The sequence below is a fragment of the Scyliorhinus torazame genome, chromosome 12 (genome assembly GCF_047496885.1).
Source record: "Scyliorhinus torazame isolate Kashiwa2021f chromosome 12, sScyTor2.1, whole genome shotgun sequence".
Lineage (NCBI taxonomy): Eukaryota > Metazoa > Chordata > Chondrichthyes > Carcharhiniformes > Scyliorhinidae > Scyliorhinus > Scyliorhinus torazame.
This window is the reverse complement of record NC_092718.1, coordinates 146344241-146362611: the sequence shown is the minus strand read 5'-3', so window position 1 is coordinate 146362611 and position 18371 is coordinate 146344241. Positions and strand designations below refer to the sequence as shown.

General features: G+C 60.5%; 1 protein-coding gene across 7 annotated transcripts in view; it reads right to left on the bottom strand.

Annotated features, from left to right (window-relative positions):
* The window catches only part of camkk1a (calcium/calmodulin-dependent protein kinase kinase 1, alpha a), a 329689-nt gene that overhangs the window by 48551 nt on the left and 262767 nt on the right, over positions 1–18371 (bottom strand). For all 7 annotated transcript variants that reach the window (XM_072469148.1, XM_072469142.1, XM_072469146.1 and 4 more), the window contains one exon: positions 16295–16494. In XM_072469148.1, the coding sequence (XP_072325249.1) occupies positions 16295–16494 (200 nt within the window). The remainder of the gene's footprint in view (positions 1–16294; positions 16495–18371) is intronic.

Here is an 18371-nt window from a genome sequence, read left to right as displayed (position 1 = left end):
AATCCCCCATACACAGCATCACCCCCTCCCCAACACAGCATCACCCCATCCCCACACAGCATCACCCCCTCTCCCACACACAGCATCACCCCCCTCCCCCACACAGCATCATTCCCCTCCCCCACATACAGCATCACCCCTCCCACTCCCCCACACACAGCATCCCCCCTCCCCCACACAGCATCACCCCCTCCCTTCCCCACACACAGCATCACCCCTCTCCCTTCCCCAAACACAGCATCACCCCCCTCCCTTCCCCACACACAGCATCAACTCCCCCTCCCATCCCCACACAGCATCACCCCTCCCACTCCCCCATACACAACATCATCCCCTCCACCACACAGCATCACCCCTCTACCACACAGCATCATCCCCTCCACCACACACAGCATCACCCACTCCCCCTCCCACTCGCACAGCATCACCCCCCCTCCCCCTCGCACAGCATCACCGCCCTCCCCCCCACACAGGATCAGCCCCTCCACCACACACATCATCACCCGCTCCCCCTCCCACTCGTACAGCATCACCCCCCCTCCCCCTCGCACAGCATCACTGCCCTCCCCCCCCCACACAGCATCACCCCCTCCCCCACACGTAGCACCACACCCTCCTCCTCACACAGCATCACCCTCCCCCTTGCACAGCATCACCCCCTCCCCCACACGCAACATCACCCCATCCCCCACAGGCAGCATCAGCCCCTCCCCACACACAGCATCACGCCCTCCCCTCTCCCACAGCATCATCCCCTCCACCACACAGCATCACCCCCTCCCCCACACACAGCATCACCCCCTCCCCCACACACAGCATCACCCCCCGTCTTCCACACACAGCATCACTCCCCTCCCCCACACAGCATCACCCCCTCCCCCACACACAGCATCACCCCTCTCTCCCACACACAGCCTCACCCCTCTCTCCCACACACAGCATCACCCCTCTCCCACACACATCATCACCCCTCTCTCCCACACACAGCATCACCCCTCTCCCACACACATCATCACCCCACTCCCCCACACACAGCATCACCCCCCCTCTCCTCCACACAGCATCACCCCCCCCCTCCCCACACAGCATTATTCCCCTCCCCCACACAGCATCACCACTCCTCCATACACAGCATCACCCCTCCCACTCCCCCATACACAGCATCACCCCCTCTCCAACACAGCATCATCCCCTCCCCCACAGAGCATCACCCCCCTCTCCCACACACAGCATCACCCCCCTCCCCCACACAGCATCATTCCCCTCCCCCACACACAGCATCACCCCTCCCACTCACCCACACACAGCATCCCCCCTCCCCCACACAGCATCACCGGCTCCCTTCCCCACACACAACATCACCCCCCTCCCTTCCCCACACACAGCATCACCCCCCTCCCTTCCCCACACACAGCATCAACTCCCCCTCCCTTCCCCAAACAGCATCACCCCTCCCACTCCCCCATACACAACATCATCCCCTCCACCACACAGCATCACCCCTCTACCACACAGCATCATCCCCTCCACCACACACAGCATCACCCACTCCCCCTCCCACTCGCACAGCATCACCCCCCCTCCCCCTCGCACAGCATCACCCGCTCCCCCTCGCACAGCATCACCGCCCTCCCCCCCACACAGCATCATCCCCTCCACCACACACATCATCACCCGCTCCCCCTCCCACTCGTACAGCATCACCCCCCCTCCCCCTCGCACAGCATCACTGCCCCCCCCCCACACAGTATCACCCCCTCCCCCACACGTAGCACCACCCCCTCCTCCTCACACAGCATCACCCCCTCCCCCACACGTAGCACCACCCCCTCCTCCTCACACAGCATCACCCCCTCCACCTTGCACAGCATCACCCCCTCCCCCACACGCAACATCACCCCATCCCCCACAGGCAGCATCAGCCCCTCCCCACACACAGCATCACGCCCTCCCCCTCCCCCACAATATCATTCCCTCCACCACACAGCATCACCCCCTCCCCCACACACAGCATCACCCCCATCTCCCACACACAGCATCACTCCCCTCCCCCACACAGCATCATCATCATTCCTCTCCCCCACACACAGCATCACCCTTCCCACTCCCCCACACACAGCATCACCCCTCCCACTCCCCCATATACAGCATCACCCCCTCCACCACACAGCATCACCCCCTCCCCCACACAGCATCACACCCCTCCCCCACACAGCATCACCCCCCTCCCCCACACACAGCATCACCCTCCTCCCCCACACACAGCATCACCCCTCCCACTCCCCCACACACAGCATCACCCCTCCCACTCCCCCATACACAGCATCACCCCCTCCCCAACACAGCATCACCCCCTCCCCACACAGCATCACCCCCTCTCCCACACACAGCATCACCCCCCTCCCCCACACAGCATCATTCCCCTCCCCCACACACAGCATCACCCCTCCCACTCCCCCACACACAGCATCCCCCCTCCCCCACACAGCATCACCCCCTCCCTTCCCCACACACAGCATCACCCCCCACCCTTCCCCACACACAGCATCACCCCCCTCCCTTCCCCACACACAGCATCAACTCCCCCTCCCTTCCCCACACAGCATCACCCCTCCCACTCCCCCATACACAACATCATCCCCTCCACCACACAGCATCACCCCTCTACCACACAGCATCATCCCCTCCACCACACACAGCATCACCCACTCCCCCTCCCACTCGCACAGCATCACCCCCCCTCCCCCTCGCACAGCATCACCGCCCTCCCCCCCACACAGGATCAGCCCCTCCACCACACACATCATCACCCGCTCCCCCTCCCACTCGTACAGCATCAACCCCCATCCCCCTCGCACAGCATCACTGCCCTCCCCCCCATCACACATCATCACCCCCCTCCCGCACACACAGCATCACCCCTCCCGCTCCCCCACACTCAGCATCACCCCCTCCCCACACACCGCATCACCCCCTCCCCCACTCACAGCATCACGCCCTCCCCCTCCCCCACACAGCATCACCCCCTCCACCACACAGCATCATTCCACTCCCCCACACACAGCATCACCCCTCCCACTCCCCCACACACAGCATCACCCCTCCCCCACACAGCATCACCCCCTCCCTTCCCCACACACAGCATCACCCCCCTCCCTTCCCCACACACAGCATCACCCCCCTCCCTTCCCCACACACAGCATCAACTCCCCCTCCCTTCCCCACACAGCATCACCCCTCCCACTCCCCCATACACAACATCATCCCCTCCACCACACAGCATCATCCCCTCCACCACACACAGCATCACCCACTCCCCCTCCCACTCGCACAGCATCACCCCCCCTCCCCCTCGCACAGCATCACCGCCCTCCCCCCCACACAGGATCAGCCCCTCCACCACACACATCATCACCCGCTCCCCCTCCCACTCGTACAGCATCAACCCCCATCCCCCTCGCACAGCATCACTGCCCTCCCCCCCCACACAGCATCACCCTCTCCCCCACACGTAGCACCACACCCTCCTCCTCACACAGCATCACCCTCCCCCTTGCACAGCATCACCCCTCCCCCACACAGCATCACCCCCTCCCTTCCCCACACACAGCATCACCCCCCTCCCTTCCCCACACACAGCATCACCCCCCTCCCTTCCCCACACACAGCATCAACTCCCCCTCCCTTCCCCACACAGCATCACCCCTCCCACTCCCCCATACACAACATCATCCCCTCCACCACACAGCATCATCCCCTCCACCACACACAGCATCACCCACTCCCCCTCCCACTCGCACAGCATCACCCCCCCTCCCCCTCGCACAGCATCACCGCCCTCCCCCCCACACAGGATCAGCCCCTCCACCACACACATCATCACCCGCTCCCCCTCCCACTCGTACAGCATCAACCCCCATCCCCCTCGCACAGCATCACTGCCCTCCCCCCCCACACAGCATCACCCTCTCCCCCACACGTAGCACCACACCCTCCTCCTCACACAGCATCACCCTCCCCCTTGCACAGCATCACCCTCTCCCCCACACGCAACATCACCCCATCCCCCACAGGCAGCATCAGCCGCTCCCCACACACAGCATCACGCCCTCCCCTCCCCCACAGCATCATCCCCTCCACCACACAGCATCACCCCCTCCCCCACACACAGCATCACCGCCTCCCCCACACACAGCATCACCCCACGTCTCCCACACACAGCATCACTCCCCTCCCCCACACAGCATCATTCCTCTCCCCCACACACAGCATCACCCCTCCCACTCCCCCACACACAGCATCACCCCTCCCACTCCCCCATACACAGCATCATCCCCTCCATCACACAGCATCACCCCCTCCCCCACACAGCATCACCCCCTCCCCCACACACAGCATCACCCCTCTCTCCCACACACAGCATCACCCCTCTCTCCCACACACAGCATCACCCCTCTCTCCCACACACAGCATCACCCCCCTCCCCCACACAGCATCATTCCCCTCCCCCACACACAGCATCACCCCTCCCTCTCCCCCACACACAGCATCATCCCTCCCACTCCCCCATACACAGCATCACCCACTCCACCACACAGCATCACCCCCTCCCCCACACAGCATCACACCCCTCCCCCACACAGCATCACCCCCCTCGCCCACACACAGCATCACCCCTCCCACTCCCCCACACACAGCATCACCCCTCCCACTCCCCCATACACAGCATCACCCTCTCCACCACACAGCATCACCCCCTCCCCCACACAGCATCACCCCCTCCCCCACATAGCATCACACCCCTCCCCCACACAGCATCACCCTCCTCCCCCACACACAGCATCACCCTCTTCCCCCACACACAGCATCACCCCTCCCACTCCCCCACACACAGCATCACCCCTCCCACTCCCCCATACACAGCATCACCCCTCCCGCTCCCCCACACACAGCATCACCCCTCCCGCTCCCCCACACACAGCATCACCCCCTCCATCACACAGCATCACCCCCTCCCCCACACAGCATCACCCCCATACCCCACACACAGCATCACCCCCCCTCTCCCACACACATCATCACCCCCCTCCCTCACACACAGCATCACCCCCCCTCTCCTCCACACAGCATCACCCCCCCTCCCCACACAGCATTATTCCCCTCCCCCACACAGCATCACCACTCCTCCATACACAGCATCACCCCTCCCACTCCCCCATACACAGCATCACCCCCTCTCCAACACAGCATCATCCCCTCCCCCACACAGCATCACCCCCCTCTCCCACACACAGCATCACCCCCCTCCCCCACACAGCATCATTCCCCTCCCCCACACACAGCATCACCCCTCCCACTCACCCACACACAGCATCCCCCCTCCCCCACACAGCATCACCCCTTCCCTTCCCCACACACATCACCCCCCTCCCTTCCCCACACACAGCATCACCCCCCTCCCTTCCCCACACACAGCATCAACTCCCCCTCCCTTCCCCAAACAGCATCACCCCTCCCACTCCCCCATACACAACATCACCCCTCTACCACACAGCATCATCCCCTCCACCACACAGTATCACCCACTCCCCCTCCCACTCGCACAGCATCACCCCCCCTCCCCCTCGCACAGCATCACCCGCTCCCCCTCGCACAGCATCACCGCCCTCCCCCCCCACACAGCATCATCCCCTCCACCACACACATCATCACCCGCTCCCCCTCCCACTCGTACAGCATCACCCCCCCTCCCCCTCGCACAGCATCACTGCCCTCCCCCCCACACAGTATCACCCCCTCCCCCACACGTAGCACCACCCCCTCCTCCTCACACAGCATCACCCCCTCCCCCACACGTAGCACCACCCCCTCCTCCTCACACAGCATCACCCTCCACCTTGCACAGCATCACCCCCTCCCCCACACGCAACATCACCCCATCCCCCACAGGCAGCATCAGCCCCTCCCCACACACAGCATCACGCCCTCCCCCTCCCCCACAGCATCATTCCCTCCACCACACAGCATCACCCCCTCCCCCACACACAGCATCACCCCCGTCTCCCACACACAGCATCACTCCCCTCCCCCACACAGCATCATCATCATTCCTCTCTCCCACACACAGCATCACCCTTCCCACTCCCCCACACACAGCATCACCCCTCCCACTCCCCCATACACAGCATCACCCCCTCCACCACACAGCATCACCCCCTCCCCCACACAGCATCACACCCCTCCCCCACACAGCATCACCCCCCTCCCCCACACACAGCATCCCCCCTCCCACTCCCCCACACACAGCATCACCCCTCCCACTCCCCCATACACAGCATCACCCTCTCCACCACACAGCATCACCCCCTCCCCCACACAGCATCACACCCCTCCCCCACACAGCATCACCCCCCTCCCCCACACACAGCATCACCCTCCTCCCCCACACACAGCATCACCCCTCCCACTCCCCCACACACAGCATCACCCCTCCCACTCCCCCATACACAGCATCACCCTCTCCACCACACAGCATCACCCCCTCCCCCACACAGCATCACACCCCTCCCCCACACAGCATCACCCCCCTCCCCCACACAAAGCATCACCCTCCTCCCCCACACACAGCATCACCCCTCCCACTCCCCCACACACAGCATCACCCCTCCCACTCCCCCATACACAGCATCATCCTCTCCACCACACAGCATCACCCCCTCCACCACACAGCATCACCCCCCTCCCGCACACACAGCATCACCCCTCCCACTCCCCCACATGCAGCATCACCCTCCTCCCCCACACACAGCATCACCCCTCCCACTCCCCAATACACAGCATCACCCCCTCCACCACACAGCATCACCCCCTCCACCACACAGCATCACCCCTCTCCCGCACACACAGCATCACCCCTCCCACTCCCCCACACGCAGCATCACCCCCTCCCCACACACCGCATCACCCCCTCCCCACTCACAGCATCACGCCCTCCCCCACACAGCATTTCCCCCCTCCACCACACAGCATCACCCCCTCCCCCACACAGCATCACTCTCCTCCCCACACACAGCATCACCCCTCCCACTCCCCCACACACATCACCCCTCCCACTCCCCCATACACAGCATCATCCTCTCCACCACACAGCATCACCCCCTCCACCACATAGCATCACCCCCCTCCCGCACACACAGCATCACCCCTCCCACTCACCCACATGCAGCATCACCCTCCTCCGCCACACACAGCATCACCCGTCCCACTCCCCAATACACAGCATCACCCCCTCCACCACACAGCATCACCCCCTCCATCACACAGCATCACCCCCCTCCCGCACACACAGCATCACCCCTCCCGCTCCCCCACACTCAGCATCACCCCCTCCCCACACACCGCATCACCCCCTCCCCCACTCACAGCATCACGCCCTCCCCCTCCCCCACACAGCATCACCCCCTCCACCACACAGCATCACCCCCTCCCCCACACACAGCATCACTCCCCTCCCCACACAGCATCATTCCTCTCCCCCACACACAGCATCACTCCTCCCACTCCCCCACACACAGCATCACCCCTCCCACTCCCCCATACACAGCATCATCCCCTCCACCACTCAGCATCACCCCCTCCCCCACACACAGCATCACCCCTTCCCCCTCCCCCCCCCACACAGCATCAACCCTCCCCCTCCCCCACACAGCATCACCCCTCCCACTCCCCCATACACAGCATCACCCCCTCCACCACACAGCATCACCCACTCCCCCACACACAGCATCACCCCTCCCGCTCCCCCACACACAGCATCACTCCTCCCACTCCCCCACACACAGCATCACCCCTCCCACTCCCCCATACACAGCATCATCCCCTCCACCACTCAGCATCACCCCCTCCCCCACACACAGCATCACCCCTTCCCCCTCCCCCCACACAGCATCACCCCTCCCCCTCCCCCACACAGCATCACCCCTCCCACTCCCCCATACACAGCATCATCCCCTCCATCACACAGCATCACCCCTTCCCCCACACAGCATCACCCCCTCCCCCACACAGCATCACCCCCATACCCCACACACAGCATCACCCCCCTCTCCCACACATATCATCACCCCCCTCCCCCACACACAGCATCACCCCGCCCTCTCCTCCACACAGCATCACCTCCCCCTCCCCACACAGCATTATTCCCCTCCCCCACACACACAGCATCACCACTCCTCCATACACAGCATCACCCCTCCCACTCCCCCATACACAGCATCACCCCCTCCCCAACACAGCATCCCCCTCCCCCACACAGCATCACCCCCTCCCTTCCCCACACACAGCATCACCCCCCTCCCTTCCCCACACACAGCATCAACTCCCCCTCCCTTCCCCACACAGCATCACCCCCTCCCTTCCTACAAACAGCATCACCCCCTCCCCCAGACACAGCAACAACCCTCCCCCTCCCACACACAGCATCACACCCTCCCCCACATAGCATCACCCCCTTCCCCTTACCCATACACAGCATCACCCCCTTCGCCACATAGCAGCAACCCCTCCCCCTCGCACAGCATCATCCCCTCCCCCTCCCCATACACTGCATCACCCCCCTCCCACACACACAGCATCAGCCCCTCACCCACATAACATTACCTCCTTCTCCTTCCCCACACAGCATCACCCCCTCCCCATACACAGCATCACCCCCCCACCACCACACACAGCGGCACCCCATCCGCCTCGCACAGCTTCACCTCCCCCACACACACACAGCCCCCTCACATAACATCACCCCCTCCCTCACACACAGTATCACCCCCTCCCCCTCCCGCAATCACAACGTCTCCCCCTCCCCCACACACAGTTTCAACCCCTCCCCTGCCCCCACACACAACACCCCTGCCCCAACCACATCACCCCCTCCCCACACACAGCATCACTCTTTCCTGACACAGCATCAGCCCCTCCCCCACACAGTATCACCCCCTCACCCTCTCCCACACACACTTTCCCCTCCCCCTCACACAGCATCACCCCCTCCCCCTCACACAGCATCACCCCCCTCCCCCACACACAGCATCAGCCCCTCCCCCACAGCCAGCATCACCCCCTCCCCCACACATAGCATCACCCCTTCCCCCTCCAACACACAGCATCAGGCCCTCCCCCTCCCCACACACAGCATCACCCCTCCCCCACACACATCACCTGCTCCCCCTCCCCCAGACACAGTATCACCCCTCCCCTCACACACAGTATCACCCCCTCCACCATTCACGTCTCCCCCTCCCCCACACAGTTTTAACCCCTCCCCTTCCCCCACACAGAACATCCCCTCCCCAACCACATCTCCCCCTCCCCCTCCACACACACAGCATCACCCCTCCCCACACAAAGCATCACCCCCTTTCCCTCACACAGCATCACCCCTCCACACACAGAGCATCACCCCCTACCCCTCACACAGCATCACCCCTCCCCCTCCCACACATAGCATTAACCCCTCCCCCTCACACAGCATCACCCGTTCCCCCACACAGCATCACCCGTTCCCCCACACAGCATCACCCCTCCCCCACACAGCATCACCCCTCCCCCTCACACACAGCATCACCCCCTTCCCTCACACAGCATCACCCCTCCCCCTCACACAGCATCACCCGTTCCCCCACACAGCATCACCCCTCCCCCACACAGCATCACCCCCTTCCCTCACACAGCATCACCCCTCCCCCTCACCCAGCATCACCCCTCCCTCACACAGCATCACCCCTCCCTCACACAGCATCACCCCTCCCCCTCACACACAGCATCACCCCCTTCCCTCACACAGCATCACCCCTCCCCCTCACACAGCATCACCCCCTTCCCTCACACAGCATCACCCCTCCCCCTCACACAGCATCACCCCCTTCCCTCACACAGCATCACCCCTCCCCCTCACACAGCATCACCCCCTTCCCTCACACAGCATCATCCCCTCCCCCACACACAGCATCACTCCTTTTCCCTCACACAGCATCATCCCCTCCCCCTCACACAGCATCACCCCTCCCCACACACAGCACCACCCCCACACGCACACTCAGCATCACCCCCTCCACCTCCCACACACAGCATCACCCCGTCCCTCTCCCCACACACAGCATCACCCCCTCCCTCACACACAGCATCACCCCCTCACCCACACACACACAGCATCAGCCCCTCCCACACACACAGCATCACCCCCCCCACACACACACACAGCATCACCCCCTCCCCCTTCCCCACACACAGCATCACCCCCTCCCCCACATGCATCACCCCCTTTCCCTCACACAGCATCACCCCCTTTCCCTCACACAGCATCAACCTCTCATCCTCACACAGCATCACCCCCTCCCCCACACACAGCATCACCCCCTCCCCCACACAGCATCACCCCCTTTCCCTCACACAGCATCACCCCCTTTCCCTCACACAGCATCACCCCCTCCCCCTCACACAGCATCACCCCGTCCCCCTCCCCACACACAGCATCACCCCCTTTCCCTCACACAGCATCACCCCCTTTCCCTCACACAGCATCAACCCCTTTCCCTCACACAGCATCACCCCCTCCCCCTCACACAGCATCACCCCCTCCCCCTCCCCACACACAGCATCACCCCGTCCCCCTCCCCACACACAGCATCACCCCCTTTCCCTCACACAGCATCACCCCCTTTCCCTCACATAGCATCACCCCCTCCCCCACACACGCATCACCCCCTCCCCCACACACAGCATCACCCCCTCCACCTCCCCACACACAGCATCACCCCGTCCCCCTCCCCACACACAGCATCACCCCCTTTCCCTCACACAGCATCACCCCCTTTCCCTCACACAGCATCACCCCCTCCCCCACACACGCATCACCCCTCCCCCACACACAGCATCACCCCCTCCCCCACACACAGCATCACCCCCTTTCCCTCACACAGCATCACCCCTCCCCACATACAGCATCACCCCTCCCCTTACCCACAGACAGCATCACCCCCTCCCCCACACACAGCATCACCCCTCCCCTTCCCCACACACAGCATCAACCTCCCCCTCACACAGCATCACCTCTCCCCCTCACACAGCATCACCCCCTTTCCCTCACAGCATTACCCTCCCCTCCCCACACACAGCATCATCCCTCCCCTCCCCACACACAGCATCACCCCCTCCCCCACACGCAGCACCACCCCTCCCCTCCCCACACGCAGCATCGCCCCCTCCCCCTCACACACACACAGCATCACCTCCTCCCACACACACTGCACCAGGCCCTTCCCCTCCCCCACACACAGCATCACCCCCTCCCACACACACAGCATCACCCCCTCCCCCACACACAGCACCATCCCTCCCCCTCCCCACACGCAGCATTGCCCCCTCCCCCTCACACACACACAGCATCACCTCCTCCCACACACATAGCATCAGCCCCTCCCCCACACACAGCATCACCCCCTCCCCCTTCCCACAGACAGCATCACCCCCTCCCCCTCCCACACACACAGCATCACCCCCTCCCACACACACAGCATCACCCCCTCCAACTCCAACACACACAGCATCACCCCCTCCCCCACACACAGCATCACCCCCTCCCCTCCTCCACACACAGCATCACCCCCTCCCCCTCCAACACACACAGCATCACCCCTCCCCCCACACACAGCATCACCCCTCCCACACACAGCATCATCCCCTCCCCCTCCCCACACACAGCATCACCCCTCCCCACACACAGCATCATCCCCTCCCCCTCCCCCACACAGCATCACCCCTCCCCCACACACAGCATCATCCCCTCCCCCACACACAGCATCAGCCCCTCCCCCCCACACAGCATCAGCCCCTCCCCCACACACAATTCATCATGCCCTCCCCCACACACATCACCCACTCCCCCAGACACAGCATCAACCCCTCCCCCTCACACATCACCCCCTCCCTCACACACAGTATCACCCCTTCCCCTCACACATCACCCCCTCCCCCACACACAGTATCACCCCCTCCCCCTCCCCCACTCACAACGTCTCCCCCTCCCCCACACAGTTTCAACCCCTCCCCTTCCCCCACACACAACACCCCCTCCCCCAAATGCACCACCCTTTCCCCACCCCACACACAGCATCACTCCTTCCTGACACAGCATCACCCCCTTCCCCTCACACAACTTCAGCCCCTCCCCTCCCCCAGACACATCACCCCCTCCCCCTCACACAGCATCACCCCTCCCCTTCCCCACACACAGCATCAACCTCCCCCTCACACAGCATCACCTCTCCCCCTCACACAGCATCACCCCCTTTCCCTCACACAGCATTACCCTCCCCTCCCCACACACAGCATCATCCCTCCCCTCCCCACACACAGCATCACCCCCTCCCCCACACGCAGCACCACCCCTCCCCTCCCCACACGCAGCATCGCCCCCTCCCCCTCACACACACACAGCATCACCTCCTCCCACACACACTGCACCAGGCCCTCCCCCTCCCCCACACACAGCATCACCCCCTCCCACACACACAGCATCACCCCCTCCCCCACACACAGCACCATCCCTCCCCCTCCCCACACGCAGCATTGCCCCCTCCCCCTCACACACACACAGCATCACCTCCTCCCACACACATAGCATCAGCCCCTCCCCCACACACAGCATCACCCCCTCCCCCTTCCCACAGACAGCATCACCCCCTCCCCCTCCCACACACACAGCATCACCCCCTCCCTCACACACAGCATCACCCCCTCCCACACACACAGCATCACCCCCTCCCACACACACAGCATCACCCCCTCCAACTCCAACACACACAGCATCACCCCCTCCCCCACACACAGCATCACCCCCTCCCCTCCTCCACACACAGCATCACCCCCTCCCCCTCCAACACACACAGCATCACCCCTCCCCCCACACACAGCATCACCCCCTCCCCCTCCCCACACACAGCATCACCCCTCCCCACACACAGCATCATCCCCTCCCCCTCCCCCACACAGCATCACCCCTCCCCACACACAGCATCATCCCCTCCCCCACACACAGCATCAGCCCCTCCCCCCCACACAGCATCAGCCCCTCCCCCACACACAATTCATCATGCCCTCCCCCACACACATCACCCACTCCCCCAGACACAGCATCAACCCCTCCCCCTCACACATCACCCCCTCCCTCACACACAGTATCACCCCTTCCCCTCACACATCACCCCCTCCCCCACACACAGTATCACCCCCTCCCCCTCCCCCACTCACAACGTCTCCCCCTCCCCCACACAGTTTCAACCCCTCCCCTTCCCCCACACACAACACCCCCTCCCCCAAATGCACCACCCTTTCCCCACCCCACACACAGCATCACTCCTTCCTGACACAGCATCACCCCCTTCCCCTCACACAACTTCAGCCCCTCCCCTCCCCCAGACACATCACCCCCTCCCCCTCACACAGCATCACCCCCCCCCTCCCCACACACAGCAGCAGCCCCTCCCCCACAAACAGCATCACCCCCTCCCCCATACACAGCATTACCTCCTTCCCCTCACACAACATCAGACCCTCCCTCTCCCCCACACACATCTCCCCCTCACACAGCATCACCCCTTCCACCTCACACATCACCCCCCCCCTCCCCACACACAGCATCAGCCCTTCCCCACACACAGCATCACCCCCTCCTCCATACACAGCATCACCCCTTCCCCTCACACATCACCCCCTCCCTCACACGCAGTATCACCGCCTCCCCCTCACACAACATCACCCTCTCCCTCACACACAGTATCACCCCCTCCCCCACTCACAACGTATCACCCTCCCCACACACAGTTTCAACCCCTCCCCTGCCCCCACACAACATCCCCTCCCCCAACCACATCTGCCACTCCCCCTCCCCACACACAGCATCACCCCTCCCCACACACAGCATCACCCCCTCCCCCTCACACAGCATCACCCCTCTCCTCACACAGCATCACCCCTCCCCTCACACAGCATCACCCCATCTCCCTCACACAGCATCACCCCCTCCCCCTCACACACAGCCCCTCCCCCTCACACATTACCCCCTCCCCTCACAGATCACCCCTTCACACATCACCCCCTCCCCCTCACACATCACCCCCTCCCCCTCACACATCACCCCCTCCCCCTCACACAGCATCAGCCCCTCCACCGCACACAGCATCACCCCCTCCCCCGCACACAGCATCACCCCCTCCCCCACGCATAGCATCACCCTCTCCCACTCACGCAACATCAACCCCCCCTTCCCCACACATCACCCCCCCCCCCCCACACACACACAGCATCACCCCTCCCTCACACACAGCATCACCCCACCCCCACACACAGCATCATCCCCTCCCCCTACAACATTGCCGCCTGGGGCCTAGGCAGCTGAAGGTACGGTCACCAATGGTGGAACAATTGTAATTGGAAATGCACCAAGAGACCAGGATTTGAGGAGTGTAGATACCTCGGGCGATTATAAGGATGGAGGAGATTACACAGATAGGGAGGGTTGTGGCCATGGAGGGATTTGAAAAGAAGGACGAAAATTCTGAAATCAAGACATTGCTGGGCCGGGAGCCAGTGTAGGTCAGTGAGCACAGGGTCATCCTTGGTGTGCCCTAAGACGTGGGCAGCAGAATTTTGATGACCACAGGTTTACAGAAGGTAGAGTGTGGGAGTTCAGCCTGGAATACACTGGAGTAGTCGAGGCTGGAGTTTAAATAGACATGGATGAAGGTTTCAGCGGCAGACAAACTGTCTGCACATCGCATGATGTTATGGGGGTGGAATTAGGCGTTTTTCGAGACAGCGTGAATTATAAGGTCGGAAGCTCATGTTGGGAACAAATATGACATCAAGATTGCAAACAGACTTGCTTAATGTCAGGAGGGGGGTGGAGCCGGGAGAGATGGTGCTGAGATAGAGCTTGGTGTCTTTCTGTGCATTTTTGTGAAAACTAGCATCCGATGATGTTGACAAAGGGCAGTGTGTAGATGAGCAATACCAGAGCCAAGGACACAACACCAGAGTGCAGGAGTAGAAGGAGAAGACATTGATAGCAAAGAATGGGATCAGTGAGAACAGGCCCCCCAGGTAAACAACAGTGGCGAGGAGGAGGATGGTGTGGTGAAATTGTGTTGAAGACGACCAGGAGGAAAAGTTTACCCTCACCACAATCTCATAGGACGTAATTTATGACTTGGATCAGAGCTGGATCCGTAATGTGGCACGGCCAGAAACCTGATCGGAGGGATTCGAACCTGGAGTTTTGGGAAAGATGGGAAGAGATTTGGTCGATGACAACACGTTTGAGGATTTCTGTGAGGTGGGAGTTGGACCAGTAGTTTGCAAGAATGGAGGGAGCAAGGTTTTTTTTTGAGGAGCAGCATAACAACGGTAGAGTTAAGAGAGTTAAGGACAACAACTGAACAGAGAGAAATGTTTACAACATCGGCTAACATGGGGGCCAGGAGGGGAAGTTGGGAAATCGGCAGTTTAGTGGGAAGAGGATCGAGGGGACAGGTGGCGGGTCTCATGGACAGGATGAGCTCAGAGAGGGCATGAGGGGCGATCGGAGGGAAACTAGAGACAGATGTGGGTTCAGGGCTGGAACAAAGCAGGGGAGTGAAAAGACGTTTGGCACTTGTGGGAAGGAGGGATTTTTCTTTGGGCACTAGAACATCAAAGGAGGAGGCGCCAGTGCAGTTGTGGAAATCGGTAGCTGCAGAAATGTTGTGGTGAATTGAATCCTAAAGGCTTGTTTGGAGATTGGGTAAGTGAACTGGGGGCTAGCTTCTTAAGGGAGGGGAATATTAGGGCAGATGGCAATAGGTTTATTGCAAGATGGAGATGTTTTCAGGTGCATCTTAAAGGAGAAGGCAGAGGTGGAGATGGGAGAGATTTGTCAGAGAGGGAATTCCAGAGTTTAGAATCCAGGCAACTGTTGGCATGGCGGCCAAGGCCGGGGCTGGAGGATTGCAGTGTTCCTGGAGGGTTGTAAGGCTCAAGGAATGGCAGAATCAAAACCATGTTGGGATGTTGAACATGAGAGTGTGAATGTTCAAATAGAAGTGTTGCCAAGTCACAAAATCCATGGTTACTGAGTGGAGCGATGATGAATGAAAAATCGAGGTTGTGTGTGAAGGAGTGGAAGGCCACAATCCCGATCTCTGGATTCAGGAGCTTTCGTCCAGTTAGTGCTGGAGTGATAACGCACAAACGGCCACCTTCCTACCTTCCCATGGAAGCACTTCCTTGCATCTGAAAGTGTCTCTGGTGCCATGAATGCCGGAGTCCCAGCTGTACTGGACAGCAAGGCATCATTCCCCTCAAACTGGTTACTGACTCCGAAGTCAGCAATTTTAATATGGCCATCATCGCCCAGGAGCAGGTTTGAAGGTTTGATATCTCGGTGGATGATTTTCTGGTAGTGTACTACAGGAATCATAAAGACAAGATAACATTATTTTGATAACCCATTTATACCGGAATCGAGGACTATTTTCAGTTACAACTCACAGCAGGTGGGGCAATGGTATGCAGGAGAGGCCACATTTGACTACATAAGGATTGTGACAAGCAGTTAATAAACAAGGTGGGGTGAATATTCCTCACTAGCTCTGGTCCTGCAAAAAGTGGTGCTGCTGAGATTTTAACCCAGATTCCTGTAGGACCCCGGGTTTGGCATGTCTCCGAATGGTACCACTGAACGGGGTCTGTGAAGGTTACACTCTGCCCACTGGGTGTCTGATTTAAATCTTCAACTAATGTCCCCGACCAATTTTGAGGCCTGCTCAAAAATCAAGATCTCAGGCAGCCTGTCGGTGGCAGGATTCTAAAGCAAGCAATCTGCACTTATCTCTAATCATCCTGATGCACTATCAATTACGACGATACAAGAGTAGAGAGTAATCAAGGCTTTATTAAGCATAGATGTGTTGCCTCCTACAGCTGCTGCCGAAATGGCTGCAGCTCGGTGAGCACACACATTTATACTCCGCCTACTGGGCGGAGCCAGCAGGCAGGGATCTACCCCCGTACCTGTAGTACAGGAGCCTTACCATATTACTTCTCATATACGTCATATATACAAACAGTGGTGACTACCACACATCCCAATGTGTCTTTGTAGCAATTTGCTTGTTTCGCTATAAAAAGAAGCCATTTAGCCCATCATTTCAGTACCAACTCTTTGCAACAACAAAGTCCGTGGGGTGAATTCTCCACCTCGCCAGCCGCGTTCCGTTGTGGCAGCGGGATTCTCCGTTCCCCTGCAGACCAATGGGCTTTCCTATTGTAGCTACCTCATGCCGCCGGGAAGTCTGCAGGCAGGAATGCGCTGCCGGCGAAACAAAGAATCCCGCCGGCAGAGAATTGACACCTATATTTCAATCCGTCCAATCAGCTTTCCGCCCTGCTATAGTACGGGTCCAGCTCGTATCAAAGCTACAAATGACATCCTGTGTGTCTGTGGACAAATGACATCCTGTGTGTCTGTGGACAAATGACATCCTGTGTATCTGTGGCAAAGGTTAACTTTCCCTCCTTGTCCTTCCTGACCTGCCTGCAACCTTTGACACGGTTTGACCACACCATCCTTGTCCAACACTGCTCCACCACTGTTCAGCTGGGTAGGGCTGCTCCCAACCCTGGTTCCATTCGTATCTATCCACAATCTCAGATAGAGAATCAGCTGCAGTTGTTTCACTGGTGTCCCGAAATGATTTATCCTTGGCTTCAGCCTGTTTCTTGTCTCCATGTCAGCCCTTGGCGACATGTCCTGAAAGTATATTATTAGTTTTTCCATGTATGCTAACCACCCACAGCTCTACATCACCACCCACAGCTCTACATCACCACCCACAGCTCTACATCACCACCCACATCTCTACATCACCACCCCCAGCTCTACATCACCACCCCCAGCTCTACATCACCACCCCCAGCTCTACATCACCACCCACAGCTCTACATCATCACCCACAGCTCTACATCATCACCCACAGCTCTACATCACCACCAACAGCTCTACATCACCACCCACAGCTCTACATCACCACCCCCAGCTCTACATCACCACCCCCAGCTATACATCACCACCCCCAGCTCTACATCACCACCCACAGCTCTACATCACCACCCCCAGCTGTACATCACCACCCCCAGCTCTACATCACCACCCACAGCTCTACATCACCACCCCCAGCTCTACATCACCACCCCCAGCTCTACATCATCACCCACAGCTCTACATCACCACCCACAGCTCTACATCATCACCCACAGCTCTACATCATCACCCACAGCTCTAT